Source organism: Ailuropoda melanoleuca, chromosome 4, assembly GCF_002007445.2.
Source record: "Ailuropoda melanoleuca isolate Jingjing chromosome 4, ASM200744v2, whole genome shotgun sequence".
In the NCBI taxonomy this organism is placed as follows: domain Eukaryota; kingdom Metazoa; phylum Chordata; class Mammalia; order Carnivora; family Ursidae; genus Ailuropoda; species Ailuropoda melanoleuca.
In genome coordinates this window covers 31,953,811-31,977,634 of record NC_048221.1, presented here as the reverse complement: position 1 = coordinate 31,977,634, position 23,824 = coordinate 31,953,811, and the positions used below count along the sequence as shown (strand labels likewise).

Below are 23,824 nucleotides of genomic sequence, written 5' to 3'. Positions count from 1 at the left end.
TAAAACCTTCCCTGTGAAACCCTCAGAAATTCCCTCCTCCTTCCAACTGCCTTCCAATTTTGGCATTTCTTCCTTGCCATTTTTGTGAATCATGGTTTACTTTTGTATCAGAATCTGCCATTTTGAGACAGCTCGTTGTGTAACTGTCTCCTTCCCATTCACTCACCAGCGTCTTGAAAGCACACACCACATGGGTTGTTCACTCTGTCTGCAGGCCCCACCTCGAAATAGTTAAGACAGAATGCAGAAAAAGCAGATTGTTGTATTGCTTGAATTACTGAAGAAATATGACATGAAATATTATCATTTCTTCAGAGCTTTAATATTTGTGAAACAGAGACTTACCAAATAAAATTAACTGACCCTTTGTTTAAAAAAATTGTGTAACTCATTTAAATGGCATATAATTAATTACAGAATTGAGATATCAGATTCTAGTGTGAGAGTCCTACCTTACTGAAACCGTGGAAAACGGTGTTAATCAGTCATGCATTATGCCCATAGAGCTCATTTATGGCCTCAGAATATTTCTTAAAATGGTGTTTTTATGCATGTTACTGACATGCAGTCAGTAGCAGTCAGTTAGAAATGGCTTTTGAGATGGGATGAAAATGTTCGATTTCACTGACTCGGATAAAAATAATAGAGCAATGAGATTTTACTTTGTTTCAGATGTATTTTTTAAATATTAAATATTTGGGGTTTTAAGCTCTGAGTCAAAGGCATGTTAAATCTATAAGAGACATTAGACTGAGTACAATAAGCCGGTCACAAAAGAGCAAACGTGATATGAACCCACTTATCAGACAGACCACAAATAGTCAAACTCATAGAGACAGGAAGCCAAATGGTGGTTGCCAGGGCTTGGGGGAGGGGAAAACGGTTCATTAGTGTTTAATGCGTACAGAGCTTTAATTTTGGAAGATGAAGAGGCTCTGGAGGTGGATGGTGGTGATGGTTGCACATTGCTGTGACTGGACTTAATGCCACTGAACTACACACTTAAAAATGATTAAGATGGTGAATTTCATGTTATGTATATTTTTACCCCAATACAAAGAAATATATGAAGGGAGAAACTTTCAGAATAAATGTTGTACCCAAAACTCGAACGTAACATTTTGTTCTGAGTGTCAAACCTGGGTCATTCCTGCTTATTATCCTGGCTATTTTGGTGTGCTTTATCCCATCACCCGATGAAGCAGTAACCGGAATTCTGAGGAACGCTACTGTACCCAGGAGTGCGATCAGAGTAGACAATGACATCTGGAAAGTAGGAAGAGAAACTAAGTATACCCCCAACGGGTGTTGCCAAGAATCCCACAGTATGGTAACTTGAATGGTAAAGTCAACGTGCACAGTCCGGCCTGCTGGAAAAATGGAACGCAATGCTGCTTGGCAAGCTGGTCAGAAATGTGATTCTCGAGACGTGCGCTGAGGTCTCTGCAGTAAAAGTGGGGGGCCCCATGGGTGCGACGACACCTGCGCTTCTGCTCACGTTCCTGTGGTTCGTGCCCCGGGAGGCAGTGCAGAGGGGGCCCCTCTTGCAGCCACGTGGAGCCCGAGAGCGGATGCTGTCTTCAGAATGCTCTTGTCCCCGGGGGTGTTCTTCCGTGGGCTCCTGGCGGTAGCTGGGGCACAGGAGCTGCGTACCGGAGAAGGGGCTGGGGTCTCCTTGCTCGCTGTGGCGCCAGCAGCGGGCAGGCCGAGCAGGGCATGGCTGAGTCCGGGTCTCTCTCTCTCCCCTGTAGCCCCCAAAGCCGAGAACGAGGTGCCGTCTCCGGCCTCCTCCCATCACAGCAGCAACCAGCCGGCATCGCTGACTGAGGAGAAGCGCACTCCGCAGGGCAGCCAGAACTCCCTGAACACAGTGAGCTCGGGCAGTGGCAGCACCAGCGGCATCGGCAGCGGCGGCGGCGGCGGCAGCGGCGTGGTCAGCACGGCCGTGCAGCCCTACGACGTGGAGATCCGGCGTGGCGAGAACGAGGGCTTCGGCTTCGTCATCGTGTCCTCGGTGAGCAGGCCCGAAGCCGGCACGACTTTCGGTGAGTGTCCCGTCCGCTCCCCTGGACGTTCCCAGGACGCCGGCCGTGGCGAGCACGGTGTGTTGCAAGGGAAAGATGGCCAAAATCTCATTAACAGAAATGCCTTCCTGCTTTTCGCTTCAGGTAATTAAAGTCTTAATGGGGGATGGAGAGTCTGTTCGGTAGCTTTTCCCCTCCTGAAGGTTGAATTTTTTTTTTTAACCTTTCATCTTCCATGGAGAATGCGTGTTCACACGCTCACAACTTCAAGCATAAATGGAATTTGCATGAAATTTGAAGAGCGACCCCTTGACAGTGTAGAGCGAGAAATCCTTGGCAAAGAGTGCCTTTGTGAGGTTCTGAGGAGGCTATCATGAATAGCAGAAGCCTCAGCAGGTGGGGCAGCTTTTGGAATGAGCTTACGGTTGTGAAAATGCCTAGGGAACAGTACAAGTGTAAAGAGTAAACATCATCGCATGAAGTGCACAGGCCACCTTATCTGTGTCCTTTCTCTACTCTATCCCCCTCTGAAATGTTGAAATATTCGATAATATTTTTACCATCGTCTGCTTAAGAATCTAGTTAAGATCTGAGTGAAGAGCCATTTGTCTTCACTGCCCTTGAATTCCAGCAGGGCTGATTTTCCAGGCTTATCCGGATGTTGGGGGTTTCAGCAGAGTATGGAGAAATCCAGTTGTCACCCGCTCAGAAGGTTAACTGATGGGTATACTAGCAAAGACAAACAGGACCCACATGATTCCAAGAACCTAGTAATCTGTGAATCTATTTCCTGGTAGAATGGATTATAATAATGTACCCAGAAATGATCCATTCTCTTCGATAGATAAAAAGTCACCTGTTAATCCCCCAAACCTATTTGCTCATTAATATGGAATAGGATGGGAGATGGGGAAGGGCTGTACAGGCCTTGAAATTTACTCGGCTCTATCCCCAAATGACTTGTCCACAAGAGTCTGATGACCTGTGGCCCAGGTCACTGCTGGCGAAGATCAGGCAAGGTGCTCCGTCCCTTCAGCTTTCTGATCCGGTAGAACTCCCTTTACCTTCATGTAGTCTTTGTATGTTGCTTCCTGCTAAAGCCGTATGCCCTGAGGTCTGTTTGTTAGGAGACTGAGTCAGTCGGGTCTACGCATGTATGGCTGCAGTAACAAATGCCCATTACTAACAGTGCTTTTGGGAGCTACATTAATAAAGTTATCACAGCATGTCATGAATGGGATGACTGGACACCAAGGCAAGGTTTTTTGGGTTTTGTGTGTAAATTAATTTGGGGGACTTTTCTGCTTAATTTAAAAATATAAAGAAAGGCAGAGGGGGGAAGAATTTCCATTGCTTTCTTCAGATCTACAATTTGATTGTCCCCATGCACCCCCTGATGTTCTCAGGATTTCAGAATTCTCGGTTTCACTTTTACAATGAGATAGATATGTCAGGTGGGAGGCTCTGTGTTATTTAATGAATACTGAATGTCTTCTCACAATTTGGTCTTTGTTTTCCTCTGGCTCTTACAATAAACAAATTCAACTTTCCCCAATACGGTGCATGAGACTTCTGTTTCAAACTGTGCAGAGCTTTCCTCACTCCTGCTGTTTGATACCTTTTCTCATGTGATTTGTCCGTGGAGAGGGGCTAAATTTAATCTGGACCTTCGATTTGAGTATGGAAACCCACCAAACCTGCCTTTCGGATTCCAAAAGACCGTTTGCTTCCTTTTTAAAGGTTCTGTGGCCTTGGCCTTACATGCAGTGATACACACTCAGGCAAATATGCTGAAATTCAAAGAAATTATAATGCCTTTCCCCGCACATTTTATCCTCAAGGTCCAAATTATGACAGAAGCGCCTACTCAGTGTCAGTGTCTCCCACGTTCATTTTATCACCCTTTCCAAGGGGTGACTCACCTGCATAACTAGCTTCACAGTCCTCAGAAAGACAAATTCTCAAAATAGGTAAATAAGCATTTGGCTGCAGACCCTGTGTCAGGATTCAAAGTCAATCTCCCACCACTCTCCAGAAGTTAGCAGTACTCGTGGTTGTGACATGGGCTGCCTCAAAGTGCACAAAAAGCTTTCCTCTTCATATGCACTTTTCCTGGTTTTCATATTGTAGATGTACAGTAAATGACCATGAGAAAGGAAATGATCAAAGGAAAGGGCTGAGGAAGGATTTGAACCTACCTTTGGCTCACTGTCCTTAGTCCGAGTAGATCGCAGGTTTTCAGAGTCCTTTGAGGGGATTTTTGTGAGGAAGGAGGAGGATTTCAGAGCTAATGAGCCATTGAGGCCCTACCCTGAAAGCATACACGATAGGCTGATTGAAGAAAGGTCATAAAAAGAAAAATAGGGATCAAGGTTGGGTGGCTTTGTTGGCTCCTGTCTTGTAATTATGCCTTTTTCCTAAAGCTTTCATCACTCTGGAGAGAAGGCAGCAAGACTAAGTGTTTGTCCATTAGGTGTTTTCAGAGGGAATTTTGGTGGTAGCCGACACTCATGCCTCACCAGACGCCTAGTGATTATTTTTTCTAAATGGAGAAAGAACAAAACATTGGCAGAGGCTTAAACAGCAGCTGGCAAAAATGAAATGAGGTGAATACGGAATGTGTAAAAACATCCATCCCAGCTCTGGGCTTCACATTTGCAGACCCAAAATAAGCCAACGGCGAGTTATTTTGGGGCTCTTGAGAATCTCTGAAGTGGCTAAACATCACCAATTTTGTCAGTGATCGAAGGAGGGAAGCTGGGGTTTTCCCCACATTTGGAGCGGGGCAGGGAGCGTGGCGAGGAGCAGCCATGGGGGGCAGGGAGCACCTCCCACACAGGCCCTGAGTGTTGCCAATGTTTTGACCATCAGGCACAGAGCTCTCCTTTAATAACATTTGCTTAATGCTTTAATTAATTAACACTTAACCTTTTCTTTCCCTTTTCAACCCTTTTTCTCCTCCCTTCGCTGTATTCCCACATAACTTTAAAAAAAAAAAAAACAACTCAATATCAAAGCAGGCAATGCATGTGTGGCTATGCCTCACAAAATAGGTCGGATTATTGAAGGGAGTCCTGCTGACCGATGTGGCAAGCTGAAAGTGGGAGACCGGATCCTGGCAGTGAATGGCTGTTCCATCACCAACAAGTCCCATTCAGACATTGTCAACCTAATCAAGGAAGCAGGAAACACAGTTACCCTCCGCATCATTCCCGGGGATGGTAAAGTATACCTCTTGTGTCTCTCGTTCTCTCATTCTCTCTCGAGCTCTTTCTGGGCCCCTCTCTCTCTCTCTCTCTCTCTCTCTCTGTCTCCCTCTCATCAGGATCCATGTAATTGAAGAGTGTTGATTTGGAGACAGGCTTACCCAGCCCTAACTGAGCATATCCATCCTACAAATGGAAGCCATCATTACTAAACCTTACCCCCCCCACCCCCGCTTACGTAATCCTCTTTCCCTGTGACCCTGTCTTGCTGCAGATACAGATACTGCAGAAAATCTTAACTTTCCCCATTTTATTTTGGTTTTGGTACCCTTGTCCTTAAAATGAAAGAGTAATTTGAATACAGGTGATAAAGACCCTCTGATGTTCTCTCTGAAAATGATTATAAAGTTTTTTTTTTTAATCACTAAAATTTAACGATATGAGGGGTGCCTGGCTGGCTTAGTCGGTAGAGCATCGTGATTCTTGATCTCAGGGTCGTGAGTTCAAGCCTTATGTTGGGTGTGGAGCACACTTAAAATTAAATTAAATTAAATTAATAAACAAAATAAAATAAAATTTTTAAACCAAAATTTAACTGTATGATATGATATCACAAAACCTACATAATGACAATTCAGAGCCAATACTTTTTTTTTCCCAGAATAAGTGAATATATGAAAGGTTTTTGTTGAATAAGAGATCCTTAGGGTTTGTGCTTACTTGGTTTGTCTAGTTGTTGCATGTGGATGAAGAAAGAGTAAAACCTCTTTTTTGATAGGTTATATCTGCATTAAAACAGGCCTAGTCCTGTTTGTTAGTTTGCTTGATTATTTGGTTAAATTCAAATCTTGTTTCTTTTACACCATTGGTGATTCTGCCCCCTAGGAGACATTTGGCATTGTGTGGAGTGGGTGCTAATGGCATTTAGTGGTTAAAGGCCAGGGATGCTTCTAAACATCCTACAGGATACAGGATAGCCCCCCCACAGTGTAACGTTATACAGCAGAAAATATCAAGACTCGTTATTCATATCTTTTTTAAGATTGATTTATTTATTTTAGAGGGAGAGAGTGCAAGAGTGCATGGGAGGAGCAAGGGTCAGGAGGAGAGGGAGAGAGAGAATCTCGAGTAGACTGCGCTGAGCACGGAGCTGATGCAGGATTTGATCTCACCATCCTAAGATCACGACCTGAGCCCAAATCAAGAGCTGATGCTTAACCGAGTGAACCACCTAGGCGCCCCTCTCATTATTCATATTCAATAAAAATGAAGTTGATACACTGATGTCACTAAGTATAGATTCTTCAGAGGATTAAGTCCTAAACACTGACTTCCTTCTAAGCAGACTTTGCCTTTGGGAGGAAAGTGATACTTGTCTCAAATGTTTCAATGTCTCTTTTGTTTGCTGTTACTATACATGTTACAAAATAAAATACATATTCTAAAAGTCAGTATTTCTCAAGAGAAAATGTGGTTTAAGGAGATAGCGTGATAAAAATTCTGTCCTTGGGGCACCTGGGTGGCTCAGTCGGTTAAGCATCTGCCTTCGGCTCAGGTCATGATGCCAGGGTCCTAGGAAAGAGCCTCACATCTTGCTCCCTGCTCAGCGTGAAGTCGGCTCCTCCCTCTCCCACTACTCCCCCTCGTTCGTGCTCTCTCTGTGTCCCTCCCTCTCAAATAAATAAATAAAAATCTTTAAAAAAAATTCTATGTCCTTAATCTGTAAAATAAGAAAATCAGAGATTTTATCTGAAAGTAATTCACCAAATGAATTTTTATAGTTGCTAGAAAGCAATCCCTCTTAGTTTCAAATTCAAGTGGTGTAAACTGTGCCTTTCAGAAAAAAATAAATCGTAAAGCAAACAATAAATATTTGAAAATTGTTGGTTCCAAAACCAGAGTATTTTCTCTGAGCCAAAAATACCCCATACCAAATGTGGAGGGAAAAATAGCTCCTTGATTGCTGGTCTTCTTCACCCTGCCTCAGATGCGTGGTTAGTAATTTACCATGTGGTTTGGAGTCCATTCCACCAGTTCACCACTCTGGAAGACAATTACCATTTAGGAATGTGATCACAGATTGATAGAACATAGGTTCCTAATGGAAAGGATGAAGGAAGCCAGAAAAATTAAGGGAGAAGTAGTTGAGAGAGCCAAATATAGTATATAAATTTAGACACATCTATCTACATGCCATAAGGAGATTTCAAAAAACTAATCCAGAAGAACGAGACACAGGCATTGACTTGCTTTGTCTATGTCGGTCAGTCTTTTTTTTTTTTTTTTTTAAAGATTTTATTATTTATTCAACAGAGATAGAGACAGCCAGCGAGAGAGGGAACACAAGCAGGGGGAGAGGGAGAGGAAGAAGCAGGCTCATACCAGAGGAGCCTGACATGGGGCTCGATCCCATAACGCCGGGATCACGCCCTGAGCCGAAGGCAGACGCTTAACCGCTGTGCCACCCAGGCGCCCCGTGTCGGTCAGTCTTAATGTGGAAAGGATAATGTCCAAAGAAGGAAGGAAGGAAGGAGAGAATAAACTCCTTGAGGGAAGGGCTTAGAAAAAAGTTTGAAATCAGGGAAAGATATAAATATGCAGAAGCAACTTATACTACCGTGCACATATTAGGTATTGACTTAACTTAATAAAGTGTAATGGAAAAGTTTTGGAAAATCTGAACACCAAAAAACATAGTGCAAGGTGAATTATCCAGTAGCAGTTGTCAATAAAAAGGCATTTTTTAAAATTTAAGTACTTAAAAAATATAAAATTCAGGTAGACATACCACATACTCTCTTGGCTAGAAGAAAGTAAACATGACAGCTGATAGAATGTAGTTGAGGACCAATGGGCTGCCCAGGATGTGATTTCATCCCAAGGTACTGCAGCAGTTCATTGCCATGATAATAAAACTCTTCATCAATTATTTTGTAGATTTCAGAAGCGAGGTGAAGGAAATCAGGTCTGACAGAGGGTAGATTTCTGATGCTCATCTTTTTAATGGAGCCAAAAGTGGCCATCTTGGAAAATATAATTGAGGCAGGGGAGTTGGCTTTCTGGAGAGGTATTAGAACAATCAAGAAGTTTGCAAACATCTAGAAGACAGAGTGACCATTAATGAAGGTCTGATGAAGATAAACATGGCAGATCACTTCGTCTCTGTGAAGGTGTTAGACATGGAGAACTGTAGAATAAAAGGGAGCTTGTGTTAGGGACCTCTGTTCTCCTTCACACCTTTCACACTAATGGTTAATCACGTAGCCCAAAGAGAGCTTGTGTTGCGGTCCTTGCGAGGAGACTGAAGTTCTTAGAAATTCATGTTATCCATAGTACTGTTCTCAGAAACCCTAGGAGGCACTTCAAGAAGATGAGAAAACGTGTTCTCTTTTGGACGGTGCTCAGAACCCACTCAGGATCCACTTCTTTCCCTCTCTCTTGCTGCCTGATTCTTTTTTCTTGTCATTGCTCACCTGGTATTTTCTCCAACTTACTTATCTCTGCACTTTCCCTAACTCTGCTTCTCCCATTTCTCCGTGCCCTCCTCAGCTCCCCATCAGTCCCCTCTACAAAGACTTGGAAACATGACTTCCCTTTATTTGGCTTACTCTGTTTCTAGAAGGCCTGCCTTCGAAGGTCTTGGACAGGCCTAGATCAGGGGGTCCTCACCATCTCTGCCTTTACTATCTTTGGGACCAGAGTGGGAGGTGCAGTGGGGGCAGAACATTTTCTCCTATGTGATGTGGGCAAAGGATAATAAATGTGTAAGGGCAGCACAGAAAGGCCCAGAGACTAGCCGAACATTTTGAATCTGAACTTGAAATTTGACAAGTCAAACCACACACGTTTCCTACCACTTGCCTTCTGTAGAAATACTCTCTGAAATCTGGGTGGGAATGAAACTCTAATCAGACAGGGCAGACCCTTGACTTACTCAGACTGACACAGAACCATCAGTATGAATCAAGTTCTAGATAATCAAAATATTCATAAGCTTAAAAATCAGTTACTTATGGTAAGTCTTAAATTTGTACTTCAGATCACTCTCATTCAAAGTATTTGTTATATAGTAGGTAAAGGCATGGCAACCTGACATTGCTGTTTCCTTGGCAAAGGCATAGAAGAGTATAAATATCTTAATAGAAGGCTTTGTGGATACGATAGCTAGCAAAGGGATAGGGCAAAAGGAACAGGGTTCCAACCACAACACATTTTTTAAGTCTCCCAAAGCTTCGAATATTTATGGGATTCAAATTTTCAAACGCTTCCTTTAGCATTTATTACATGTGTGTTTCTGCATTCAAATATTTATGAACGGAATGATTGTATCCTTTGTTGATTTGTTTGGCTTTGTAGTGCGGATTCCGTAAGGGAGGCTGAAAGTATTAACATGGGGGCTAGGTTGGAATTGTAATCACTTGTCATGGAGATATTGAAACCCAAGGTAGAAGCTCTTGTCAGAAGTTAGTGCCCTGATTTAGCACAACACCGTGACAGTGCCTTGAGAGCCAGGATATGCTTTGCTTGAGACATGATTGCTATGGAGAGTGTAGTACTATCCCTTTTCATTCCTCTGGGAGAGCTAAACTAGGTGTAAACCCTGTTTAATAAAGGATGTAGGATACTTTCTGGAATTTATCATAAAAATAACCAATCTGTGCATCTATCTTTGAGTTTTAAAAGTCCAGTACTTGGACATCCATTCATAATACTGTGCCGGTTTAGGCTCTTCTATCAGGCCCTTGTTATATGGGGCAAGTTTTATTTTGGGATGGAGCTACAGATTTGTGATAGTGGCCTTCACCTCTGTATTTTAAAAAGCTAGAGAGAACGTCAACACGTAAAGTCTTGGTGTAATTCTAAGACTTAAAATTTTAATAAAATAAGTATAACTTTATTGATATTTAAAAAGCATCCTGGAAATCCAGGGTTTGCCAAAAATTATTTAAGTGCTTGGAAGATGGCTCATGAAATCTAGAGTCAAAGCAGAGTATTTTGTTTTTTAATTAAGCTGTGATAGTTGGTGGTATTTATGCAGTAAAATAAAGGCACTGCTTATTTGAAAGGAACACACCAGTTGGATATATTTCTACATATCACACCAGTTAGATATATATTGATACCAACACATAATTCCCTTGTCAATGGAGGTAAGACTCTGGATGACTTTGGACATGTTACCTACCTTTCCTAAGCCTTAGTGTCTCCATCTGTAAAGTGGGGGAATAATTGCACCAATTTCATTGAGTTGTAGGAATTAAATGAGATAGTGCTTGTGGAAATGCACTTAGCACAAAGCTTGGCACTTTGTAAATGATCAAGAAATGGTGGTGGTTCATAGATTAAGAAATACAGCAATAGGAGGAAAATTCAGTGAGCTCAAATAATCATTTGCATATAAATGTTAATTTTTTTAAATACTTAAAGTTAATCTTCAGTCCAAAACAGATTTGCATATAAATATGCAGAAAATAGCAAATGAAAGATAGGAGGAAGATTAATAAAAGAATTCTATTTATATGTGTATTGAGTGATTATCTGTCATATCTCATCAAATCGTGAAAGCACAGAAATTAAAAAAACTGTTTCAGAATGGGATCTGATCTGCCTTGAAAAACCCTGGCTACCAAGAACATACAAGAATTCGAAAGGGGAACTCCTGCACAATTCAGTAACTATAATCACTTTAATTACAAGGAAACGTTCTTTTTGGTATCCTGATTATTATTTCCCCATGGCCCGAACAATCTTGTGATTTCCCAGAAAGTCTCCATAAAATTAATTACAATGAGCAATATGAATTTTTTTTAAAGGACCAATACATGGGTTGATGAAACTTCTGGTGAATCACATCGATAGAGAGTGCAGTCTTTTAGTCCATTGTCCTGACACAGTGGGTGTACTTTATGGAAAATCACATAGATTTATCACCTTGGTTGTGCCAGTTAACTGCACTCATAAAAATGTACTAATAATATGGTTTTAATATTGTGATAACAGTAATAAATACATGCTCCCAATAAAAAATGTGCTAATCATCTTTTGTATAGTTTTTATATGCCAGGCACTATCCCAAACACTTTGCTTTCAGATAATCTTTACATGAATTTTCTTAGATACTCCTGTTGTCCCGCATGTACAGAAGAGAAAACCGAGGCATAGAAAGATTAAGGGACTTTGCATAAGTCCCAGCCAGTAAATTGCAGAGCTGAGGGTGCACACAGCCAGTCTGAGGCTGGAATCTGACTTCCTAATAGGACATTATGCTAAGCCACCTCCTGTGAAGACTGAGAAGCACCACCTCCCCAGCTCAGGGGGTTGCAAGATATATTGGCATAGTAAAGGCTCAGAGGAAAAACAAAATATAGACACACAAAAACACTTCCCTCTATTTCACCCATTATTTGTCATCCTTAATTGACCACATGTTCCTTTCCCTCAGAATCTGTAGGTTTAAACAGATAATAGGAAACATGAATTGGATTCACTTTACAGTTTACTTGATCCAGTTACATTTTCTTATTAAACTTGTGCCTTAGCTCTCAGCATCATGGGCTTTATAGGTGGCATATAAACCGTTAAAATCATAATTCAACTTTCTCATTTTGCAGAACGTTTACGTTCCCATGATAATAAATCAAAAGTAGGAGTGGTGGTAAAGGCTATAGGTACAATAAAGGGGTATGGAGTGCTTACTGTATGTCAGGTACTTTACTAAGCTTTCCATATACTTTTATCAAAGAGAAGAATTACATTATCATCCCCTTCTATCAGATGAGGAAAATAAGGCATACAGCTAATGAGTGGGGGAAGGGGGATTGGATCTCAAGCCCGTGATTTTAACTATGTCACGAAATAAAATAATAGGAAGCCTGACCCAAGCTGAGTTAATATCCTTAGGAAATTAAAATGGAAGACAGACCACAAGTAATTGGGATTTCTGTGATATCCTGTCACCCACGATTACAGTGGAGAAGAGATGTAGTCCAGGTATCCCAGGTGGGAATACTTAACACATTTTGACTTAACACATAGAAACTTTGTTATACATTATGGATGTATATATGGAATCTGCAAGCATTAGGATGCCTACTATGAACCACAAGACTCCTAGAAACTTGCAGACTTCATTGCACACTGTGAATTAAATAGGCATTCGTAGGCTAATCTTAGAACCTAATGACCACATTTAGTATTTTCTTGATGAGAAATGAATGCCAAGTTCCAACAGTCAGCCTAAAAATAAATATTAAAAGTGCAACTTGCTCATAGTTCCTTGCCATCTGCCTTGATCTTAATGGAGAAATAATTAGTAAAAGGATATATAACCATTACTATGTAAGTGATTACATTTTAATATAGGCACGTTGGTATGAAGTCTATAGGGCATGCTCATGAGCATTTTCAAATTCTGGATCTCCAAACTTCTAGAGATTAATGAAGTTGCTTATGAATGTGGTTAGTGGAGAAGAAAGTCAATTTACATAAGAATGTAATCATATTCATTACATTAGGGTGGCTTCATGATTTATACAACTTATATTTACAAACTCTGGCTCTAATGCAAGTTTTGAAATTAATTTTTCATCGATACTAGATGAGATCTGTGAAGAACTCCACATTTTCAGTTGTGCTTCATTAAATGCCCTGGGGAAGAAGGTAGATGTGTGTGTGTGTGTGTGTGTGTGTGTGTAGTTAACAAGATGTTAGCACACTTCTGATTTTAATATTCACGTGAGGAAATCAAGCAAACACACTAAATATCGCTGATAAATTGCAGGAAACATTAGTAGAGACATTTACTATTAGCCTCTAACATTCTGGGAAAAAGCCGTGCTGGTGCGGTGTTTTGATGGGACTGCCATTTTTAAGTGTCGGGGAGGGAGGGCGAGACACCTCCGTTGGCTACAATTCTTGAGTAGCATGTTCTGGGGCAAACTCTTCAGTTCATCTGTGGGGATATCAGTTGGGAAGAGGGTAATGGGGACATACATGCCTCATATCACAGAAGATCTTAGAATGGTTCTTTTAAGTCTTCCTTGTTTAGAAGTTCAAGTCAGAACTGCTTTAAACAGTGACAGAGAAACCAGACTTGTCATTCAGGTATGGGACTTCTGCACCCCTCCTGGTTTGATGATCTCTTCTCTGGGGCCCTCATTCTGTTATGTCCTGTCTCTCCCCACAGAGTCTTCAAATGCCACTTTGCTGACCAATGCAGAGAAGATTGCCACCATCACCACCACACACACCCCTTCTCAGCAAGGGGCCCAGGAGACCAGGTCAGACATCGCTTTAGTTGCTTTTGTTAGGTTTAAGGGAAAAAACTAACTCCTGGCCTGACCATGCCCGTCCTTGATTTTTTTTCTTCTTCCATTTCCCCATGGTTTGCTTTTACATTTATTTCTCTCACTTCGGCAGGAATACCACCAAACCAAAGCCGGAATCTCAGTTTGAGTTCAAAGCGCCCCAGGCAACACAGGTGAGGGCCGTTCTTGTTTTTTCTCTGTTTGCTTTGTACATTTCCTTCCAACTTTCTGAAGCTATTTTTATGAGCTATCTTTTATAAGATATCCTCAATTAAAATAAATTGCCTTTTGTGAAAGGACGTACTAAATATGTACTCACATGTAGTTGTCTAGGAAATGACATTTTATTTTACTACCTTTGAAAAATATTCCTAGATATCCTTTTCTAGGTGGGAAAAAACAAATCAAACACCATGATTGTCTCAGGGACTGGCCATCAGAGAAAGCAAAATCACTAATAGCTACTCACAGTATTCATACTTGTTTTCGTTAAGGTGTTTCTAAGCCTTGTGAGTTTCAGGTGGGACCCATAGAGCTCACTGCCTGTCCCACAGGGTGGTAATGGGAGGCACAAACATGCAGGTGAAGCACATTTGGGAAAGATTAGGGGATGGTTAAATGGGTTCATTTTGGCTGGTTTTCTCAGAGCCTTCAGCAGTCCACTCATGCTTCTCCTCAGCCAAGGTAGCAGCCACTCCCCAGATATGGGGAGGTCGTTGTTGGTATCCTTGTGATAGACACTGCTGTCATTTTCCAGGCGTGGGGCACGGAGGCTGAACATCCAGCACGGTGCAGGGATGGTATCATGTAATGACTTTTCCTGCCACAAATACAATTTGTGGTCTCCCTGATTAAATTTTAATATATGCATGTTGGTGTGCAGGCTACAGGCTCACTTGTGAATGTTTTCAGATTGTGCATCTGCAAACTTCTAAGATGAACGAAGATTAATAAACAATTGAGAATCTCCAAGAGAAGGGTAGAGACCGTGCCCTTTCGTCAAATCACTATGACAGACAACATTTGGGAAGAGATGGGAAGAAATATGGGCAGATAAACACTCCCCTCCGAATGATTGCCTTTCGTTTTTTTTTTTTTTAAACAGGAGCAAGATTTTTACACTGTGGAACTGGAAAGAGGAGCCAAGGGATTTGGCTTTAGTCTTCGAGGGGGCCGAGAATATAACATGGACCTCTATGTTCTGCGCTTAGCAGAGGATGGTCCAGCAGAAAGGTGTGGAAAGATGAGGGTAAGTAGGAAGAGGAGTCCGGACAAATAAGTCATCTGCAGTGACCTTTTGACATTACGTGGCTAGAACTTTCTTGTTCCCGAGAACTGCATTTTCTGCTGTTTTCAGGACACTCTAAAAGCATGACTCCCACCCTAGAATAAATTTCTCCCTAAAATATAATTGGTGGTAGCTGCTCAAGTTAGGGGCGCTCTTCTAACTCTTCAGGGTGGACTGAAGGATTGAAATTACTTATAAATTTACTGAAGTAAATACTTTCTCAATCTAGTCCCATAGTTCTTACGCTTCATCTCATAAGGCAGGCACATCACTTCACAGGAAATCCTAGGTAAACCAGGATGCTTACAGAGCAGGAAAGGCGTGTAGTCCCGGAGGTTCTGGGTGGTGAGCTCCATGCCGTCTCCAGCGAGTCACCAGCTGTGTTACCCTAGCCTCAGGAGCAGGTCAACTCTGCCTCAGCGAAAGACCCGCGCTCAGTGGCATGAATATTCATGGTTGCTCTGTAGTAGTCAGAACTGCAGATTCAAATATACACATGCCAAAGGAGCACTCTGTTCTGTTTAGATATCTAGTATCTGTTACTCTGCATGCACATGTCACTTTCCGGGGGGGTTAGGTGGTTTAAAAAAAAAAATCGTCTCGTCATTATAGAGAGGTCACTTAAATTGAGCCATATGCATAGGGAGCAATTTGCTACAAATGGAAAGAAATCAAGACGGCCAGGTCAAGAAAGGAAAAAAGCACATGGAACTGGTCCAGAGCAAAGAGGGGAAAAAGTGACCAAGGGTAGGGAACTTAATATTTGTACTTATGCATAATGTTGCTTTTTAGTTTTCTTCAGATTGAGTTTTTTTAAAAAATATTTATCTATCTACCTACCTATCTATTGAGAGAGAAAGAGCTGGGGAGGGGCAGAGAGAGGGAGAAGACCTCATGCCAACTTCTTGCTGAGCTCAGAGCCCAACACGGGGCTTGATCTCATGATCTGAGCTGAAATCAAGAGTCAGAGGCTTGATCACCTGAGCCACCCAGGTGCTCCCAGATTGAATTTTTAATGAGTGGTTTTTTTTTAATTGAGAAAGTAAACCATGAATATCGCTATAAAAAATTAGTGAAAAATGGTGTATATTAAAATGTAGTTTCCAAAGTCAAACTGTATTACCGATTTCTTGTATATTCTGTTATGCATATATATGCACAATTTGTACACAAAGGAATAGTGACACTGTATATTGCTTTTGTTTAAATTTTAAACACATGGGGTATGCTTTTCCATGTCTTTGCTTACTGAAAAAAGTTTCTGATTGAATGAACTATCATTATCATGGTATTTTGTATTATGCTGTGTAGTTCACAAGACACATTTATGTGTATTATCCAGTTTGGCCCTCACACCTTGGAAGGGATGGGTTGTTAACATCCCCTTTTACTGATGAGTAAGTGTGTTCCAGGAAGTTAAAGGATTTGAGCAAGATCAGTTAGCTAACAAGTGATAGGACTCAAATTCAAGGCTTTAATCTCCAAAGCCAGTAGAATAGTAGTTGACACATAGTAAATGCCACATCCGTGTATCAGCCAGGGTTGTGGTCTCATCGGAAAACTCACCTGGGGAAGCGTTTGCTTCTAAGCTCACTCACAGGTCGTTGGCAGGATTCAGTGCCTCTTGGGCTGTTGGCTGTAGCTGTCCCTCATTTCCTTATCATGGACTCTGTGGGGCAGCTCACCACATGCATCGGATTGAACAAATGAGAGAATAAAGGAGGGGCACACAAGACAGAAGCCACAGTTATTCTATAACTTTATCTTTGAACTGACATCACATCACATTTGACATATTCTGTTTGTTAGAAGCAGGTCACTAATTCCAGCCCACATTGGAAGGGAAGGAGAGTACACAGGATATGAATATAAGGAGGAGGGGATGGGGGGGCATCCTAGAAACTGCCTACCACATCTTTTCCTGAAAAACTAATATTCCCTTTACTGCTTTATTTTTTTCCCTTAGCACTTACACTCACCAATATACACATGTCTCTAATTTTCTTGTTAATTATCCTCCATTAGCATGGCATCTCCATGAGAGCAGGGATTGTTTTCTTTCTTTCACTGCTGGATCCTAAGCAACAGGAGATTTTCTGGAATATTCTCAATAAGTATTTAGTAAATCACTCCATGGAAGAATTTTTAAGCATAAAGCACCTTAATAGCTGGTCAGCCCCTTTGTGACGTTCTCACTCTGTCGTCTCTTGCTTTGGCAGATTGGTGATGAAATTTTAGAGATCAATGGCGAGACCACCAAAAACATGAAGCATTCTCGGGCTATAGAACTGATTAAGAATGGTGGCCGGAGGGTGCGTCTGTTTCTGAAGCGGGGAGACGGCTCGGTACCAGAATATGGTGGGTCAAACTATGAAAACCTTCCTTCCTTCCCTGGCATGACTCCATGAATTTGTCTCCAGAACTGCAGCAGGAAAGTCTTTTTGTTTTCCCCCTACTCACCAGTGTCTCACCAGCCTTTCGCACCATGCGATTGTTTGCCTCGCTTGTTCTGAAATCTCTACACATTTCATCCTTTTGCTTGCTTACGTGGACCGGGGCGTGGCCTAAGACAAGATCTTTATAGCCCCCTTTCTGATAATCAGAGAGAACATTTTGTCTAGTCCAACCAAGAGCGAAGGAATGTTGGAACTGTGCCAAACTGTTTCTCAGATCCAATTGTTAGCACAAACTGACTATACTCCTTTTCAAAAGCAGGAAAGCAGGTTTCCTGAGTTACGGTATGTTGAGGCACAATTCTCCTTTCTTTTTTTTTTTTTGATTACTTGATGTTTTTTGAGATGATTTGGGGGCCTTGCTCACCTCCTTTATGCGCTGTATATGACACTTCTGCATATTGCCCCTTGCTGGTCCCTATCCCCAGTCAGACCACCTGAGCCCACTACTAGAAGACAAACAAAACCACTGACATATTAGCCATATGTTTTTAGATGAAAAGGATGAAATAGATTCCCAGTGCTCATCATGAGGGAAACATGTTCCTATACCTTTCCTATGGGGAAAGCCAGGTTATACATAGAGTTCCTTTGTCGTATGTGTAGACATGATTTGATTAAACAGCAGTGATCTTTACATAGCGTAGTCTTCTGATGGCAAAATATTGTATATTATAATGATTATGTCCTATTTATTTGAGAGTCTTGTTTAAAATGAAAAAAGAAAAAAAAAGCTATGCCCTAGATGTAGGGCTTTTCTTCCCAACCAAAGGTCTACAGAAGTTTCTATAGAAACTGTGATTGAATGGTCCCCATATACGTTGGTCCCCTTTATTAGGGATTGATCTGTTATCACCCTCTTTTCTGAAAATCATTCTGCACAATTCCCAGTTGCATTTTGGGCTTGATGAGATCCTTAATTCAGATACAGCTCAAAGAGAAGGATAACCCCTTTAAAGGACAGCCTTCCCAGGTGTTGGACGCTCACATAGGTGTAAAATACAAGGGGCCCAAGGTGGGGGGAGGGGGGTCATCCGATGAGGCCCCTTTAGACATGGCCAACCACAGGGGAGGTATTTGAATGTTGAGATGCCACAGCTGTGCACTGTACTAAGCCTCTGACCATAGGTGTATCAATGCCACTGAAACTGTGTAACATTGTCTCCCTTTTCTGTCTCCCCTATGCTTCTGTTGGATATGATATTTCATTTGAGAATCATCGTCAGTAACCTGTGTACCTTCTCAAAACCTATGTCTGTTGCACTGAGGATGAAAATCCAACACTAACAACTGTTCTTTGGGCTAAAAATAAAGATCCTTTAAATACTCATTTTTTCCAAGAAGGGTTGAACCTGCCAGAGTTGTGCTGCTGTAATGTCTCCATGTGTGTCATTTGGACTAAATCTCTCTAATTCTCTCGATTAGAGTCACAAATGGGTTATAATATGTTAAGTTCCAATATTTTTCTGACTTGATTGGAACCTGCTTCTCTGTGAGGCTATTTTTGTAATGAGTTTTTTGTACTTAATTTAACTGCCTTGGTCTTCAGGGGTGGGGGAGGGTGGGAACTTTGGTCTTTTGTTGTTTATTGTTAATGCTCTCCTATGCCAGCTTCTCATTGTTCCAGTTGTTTGAAAAAAAAAAAAAGAAAAAAGGATGCATCCATTGTCTGGGTTCTTGAGTCACCTTATATGGCTGTCTAAAAAATGTCACTGTTCTGATTGCGGTCTCTGCAGCCTTATTTGAGTGTCGCCTTAGACTGTCTAACTGGACAAATAAACTCTCTTTGCCCTATGTTAACAAATGCAGATTTTTTTTTTCTTTCGTCTTTGTTATAGGGAATCTAAATGTTCAACTTTTTCTCTTTCTCTCTTTCTCTTTCTCTCTGACTGTTCTTGGTGCTGGGCCCTTCCCTTCTACAGCGATGATACCTCCTAATCTCGCTGCATGTATGAGAAATGAAAAGCTCGGGGAGGCTTGCTTCTACCTTATGGGCCATAATCAAACTACGGTTTGTAGCTCAATCAATACTAGGTGTTTCTGTGCTGTGGCCTAATTTCCTCATTGCTTCTGCTTAGCTCTATTTTGATATGTTTGGCAATTCATTCTGAGCACCCTGCGTTCTTTGAATTGTAAGTACACCACTGACCCTGCTGAAGTCTTATTACTGTCCCTTATCTTAAGTAGGTGTAAAAACCCCCAGGTTAGATTTGTGAGAGCGATCTAAGCACCTTTCCTTGCCCAAAGCTTAGACTTTGTAAACTCCTGTTTGTGTTAATTCTAGGACCCGGCATTCAGAAGGAGCAAACCTCCTGTCACAGAGCCCTCCTCTAGGTCGGTAGGGGTTTATTAGAAAGGTGACAGACAGGTCCTACTCAAGTCAGCTATCTCTTGGGAACCTACAGCCCACCGGACAAATCTTGTCTACAACCTGCTTTTTCAAAGCAAAGTTTTATTGGCACGTAGCCACGCCCGTTTCTTCCATGAATTGTCTATGGCTGCTTTTACACTCTAGCCCAGTTAAGTAGTTCTCACCAAGTACGCAGCTGTCAAAGCCAAAAATCTTCACTCTTTGGCCCTTTACAGCAAATTTACAAACCCTGCTCTAGGCAACATTCCTGTTTTTATGAAAACCCACCCAAGGTTTTGGGAGATCATTCATGAAACAGATTGTTTCATGCTGACCTTGTTGCCTCATGAAATATCCTTAAAGAGTTGCTGCGATTCCTTCATCTCTGTGACGGTCACCCTGGTTTGCCCTCCACTCGGCAGCATATCGTTTCAGCTGTCTTGCCGGGAATCGTATAATGTGTCTAACTGGCTGGGTTTAGCTGCAACAAGAGCGTCCCTGCTTTGAACAGCGCTCTCGTAATGTCAGGATGCTACCTAAAACATTGGCCGTGTCACTTCAAATAGTTTAATAATAAATAGGACCCCCCGTGGGCTGCTCTGCTTTCTATAGATTATCTTGATGTTGTCGGAAGCAGTGCAGTGAGTCCTCAGCTCCTGGGTGCAGTTAGGGCTGCCTTGTGTAGCACAAGGAAAGTTGTCTCTGAAAGACTTGATCTGAACCCCATCTAATGTCAGATGTGCCCCTGACAACCTCTCTTCCACTCCCTTTTGTCAGGAAACTCCACATTTTGAAAATAGCTTCTTAAACTTACCCCAAATTAGAGAAAAGTGCTGAATAAAATTCACAAAGGTAGAGAGGATGTTTGATGGACCCTCACACACATGTCACAGTTGGCAGTCAGCCACATCTGGCCATGTTGCCTCTATCATCCCCTTTGCCCACCACCCTGGAGTATTTTTTTTAAAGGAAAGTGTTTTAAAATAGAAGTATACTTTGCATAAAATGCTTAAAGCCTGAGTGTACAGCTCAGGCTTTTTTTTTTTTTAAACCTCTGTAAACACCCATTTTAATCCAGATCAAAATATAGACTCTATATCCCCCAGAGAGTTCCCTCATCCCCCTCCAGGTCAATAACCTAGATTACTTTTAAGCAACCTGAATTAAGTATTCTTTAAAGAAAAGAATGTTTTCTTTCGTGGGGGGCTGGGCGGGAAGAAGGGTGGGCAGGGGAGAAGGCTTGATGGGTGGGGAAAGAAGAGCAAGAGGTAGTTAAGGTGGGGACTTTTCGAAAGTTCTAGATACACTCTTTGGGTTGTGCCTTTAAAGACTAAAATCATGACTGATGCTGTAAGTTCCTTAATGATCTGTCTGGGGTGTAGCCTTCAGTAGCTAGATGCGGAAAGCCACAAGTACTGTTTTTAACCTTCGCTAGTTGCAGTTAAACTTACCCAGATTCAGTCGGCTCTGAGTCTGACTGCTTTAGCAGTTGTTTGCTTGTTGTGACTAATGAGACCTCAGGCGTGGGAGTGGGGACAGGAGCCGAAGGCCCTCGACACCAAACTGTGGCTCTCCTTTCTTTCCTGGCAGACCCCAGCAGCGACCGGCACGGCCCCGCCGCCGCCGCCGGTGCACAAGGTTTTCCGGAAGTGAGGGCCGCGCCCCCCGACCGCCGACAGCATCCATCATTGGAGTCCAGTTACCCACCCGATCTTCACAAATCATCACAGCATGGGGAAAAGCGGGCACACGGGAAAGACCCAAAAGGCAGCAGAGAGTATAGCAGACAACCCAATGAGCATCACACATGGAATGGAACTTCTAGAAAACCCGACAGTGGGGCTTGCCGACCCAAGGACCGGGCACCGGAGGGACGGAGAGAGGCGCCCCCGGAGCGGATGGTGACCAACGGCCCCAAGAGGAGGTCCCCGGAGAAGCGCAGAGAAGGCACCCGCAGCGCGGACACCACTTTGGAGAGAAGGGAGAAGCACGAGAAGAGACGAGAGCTTTCTCCGGAGCGGAGACGCGAGCGCTCGCCCACCCGCAGAAGAGACAGCTCCCCCAGCCATCGCCGGAGGTCCCTCGAGAGACTCTTGGATCAGAAACGGTCCCCGGAGCGCAGGAGAGGGAGCTCGCCAGAGCGAAGGGCCAAGTCCACCGACCGCCGGCGGGTGCGGTCCCCTGAGCGCAGGCGCGAGCGGTCCCTGGAGAAGAGGAACAAGGAGGACAGAGTCAGCCACCGAGAGAGGGAAGAGCCCAGCGTGAAACAGGATGCCGGCCGAAGCTCCAGACACGCCCCCGAGCAGAGAAGGCGACCTTACAAAGAATGTAGTACCGACCTCAGCATCTGAGACGCTGAGGCACATCCCAACCTTTACCGTGTCAAAGGTTCTAAGAGGAAGGTCACAAACCTGAAATAATTTAGTTTCTTACCTGGTGACGCGTCTGACACCCAATGATCCTATGAATAGCAACAAACATTTTATGCATTTGAAATCTTATAAAAAAATATATATGAAAAGTATTGTGCCTGATGTATAATATTAAAGAAAGTATTTTTAAATGCATACTTTTTTGGAAATTATTTGCCAAATGCTGCCCCGAAGGGATATACGTTTTGTTTCTACATAAACTGTAGAATTGTCAAGAATTGTTCCCTTTTGGGGGGCAGTCTTTTTCTCTCCTGGTTAAATAGGGCTGTTGATCATTTTCTCTAAGGGAAATTATTGATTAAGTCTAATTAATTTGACGTAGATTGTGTAGTGATGTCGTGCTATACTGTAGTTAGGAGTTTTTCTTTAAAAAAAAAAAGAGCAAAAAGGCAAAAGTTACATTTGTAAAAGCTGAGGATTCTGGGATGGATTAGGATTGCCGATGGTCCTAAAATTAAACTGTATGAAGAGACTACTATTGCAAATGAAGGATATTTATAGCTAAACTACACAGCACAAAGAAATGTTCCCTTCTCAAGTCACAGTTGGTTCAGAAAATAGTTTGTACTCTCCCTAGCCATAGCAGGGCACGGAGAGGAGAAGGTTGGCCTCCATTACGCAAACGTAGCCCAGGCACGGATGGTCAGGTTCGTTGGTATCACCAACGTCTAATAAGATCTCATTAAGGCAGCGCCATCACAGCTTCGCTCAACTGCTAGAAAGCAACGGACGGACAGTGAACACCTTCTGTGTTGTCTTGTCTGATTTGAGGCTGAATAGTGGATGGAATGGGGAACAATGTGCCCAGTGCAAGGGAGCCATGAGAATCCTCCATACGGGAAGCATGTTTCCCCCTTTGTAGCATAGCCCGAGGTTGCCCTTGCCGAATTGGGGACCAGGGAGTGAGTGTTGGTGGAAGTTACCTCTCTGTTGATATTTAAAGAGGTGAGGACTGGGGGTGCTTTATTCTTAGAGATGCCGATTTCCCTTTGAAACCATAAGAAAAGTCTCCAGGATGGTTGAAAGGGAAAAAGACACAGTCCCAGTGGTTCTAGATCGAGTTGGCAAACCTCCGCCCTCATGACCGTGTCCTTTGAGTCTTTGGACAGCAGAACAAAAGCATAACAATTTTTCTTTTTAAAACGACCCGTTCTTTTGCAGTCTCGCAGGAGGTGTGGTTGGGTCGGCCTGTAGCCCCAGGATGTGGTTGAAATGGATTACTGCCTAGCTGAGCCAAACGTTTGCTTGTACCTGTCGGAGCACTACAGCAAACTGCTGCTTACAATGCATTGTGTATTTCTGTAGTACTGTTTTGCATTTTCCACACAGACACAAAACTTTGCAAGTCAATCACTGTTATTCTCATGGTACTGTTTAAAAAAAAAAAAAAGGAAAAAGGAAAAAAAAATGGAGAAAACCAGCCAATCATTGTGTGTACAGAGTTAAAAATTGTAATTAATAGAGCCTGTTTAAAAAATTTTAAAAAAAACAACTGTTGCCTTTTTTTCTTGTATAAAAGAGAATTTATGACAAAAAAAATTTAGCTGTGAGGAATGTGATATGTGTTTATATTTCTGAATATGGAACAAATTGATTCATTGGGATATATTTTAATGTAAACTAAATCAGGTATGTAAAGCTGTTTTAAAATGGGAGACTATATAAGTAATTCTCTAAAGCTTTAGTTGGTTTGAATATCATCCTTTCCTCCATGGTGAGCTTGCTTGTGAATTATTAAGCACTTGTCCGCATTCTCTGTTCTTCA

The 23,824-nt window shown here is 42.3% G+C and overlaps 1 protein-coding gene across 14 annotated transcripts in view; it reads left to right on the top strand.

The window, feature by feature from the left end:
• The window catches only part of MAGI1 (membrane associated guanylate kinase, WW and PDZ domain containing 1), a 671,552-nt gene extending 648,044 nt beyond the window's left edge, over positions 1–23,508 (top strand). For 4 of the 14 annotated variants that reach the window (XM_034658619.1, XM_034658612.1, XM_034658614.1 and 1 more), the window contains 7 exons: positions 1,752–2,045; positions 5,045–5,245; positions 13,416–13,509; positions 13,649–13,709; positions 14,642–14,785; positions 17,044–17,182; positions 21,218–23,508. In XM_034658619.1, coding sequence (XP_034514510.1) covers positions 1,752–2,045; positions 5,045–5,245; positions 13,416–13,509; positions 13,649–13,709; positions 14,642–14,785; positions 17,044–17,182; positions 21,218–21,978 — 1,694 coding nt within the window. In that variant the 3' untranslated portion in view covers positions 21,979–23,508. Of the gene's footprint in view, positions 1–1,751; positions 2,046–5,041; positions 5,246–13,415; positions 13,510–13,648; positions 13,710–14,641; positions 14,786–17,043; positions 17,183–19,199; positions 19,289–21,217 lie in introns of all 14 variants that reach the window. The other 10 variants (XM_034658611.1, XM_034658607.1, XM_034658613.1 and 7 more) reach the window with 5 other exon arrangements.
• Positions 23,509–23,824: the final 316 nt, after the last annotated feature.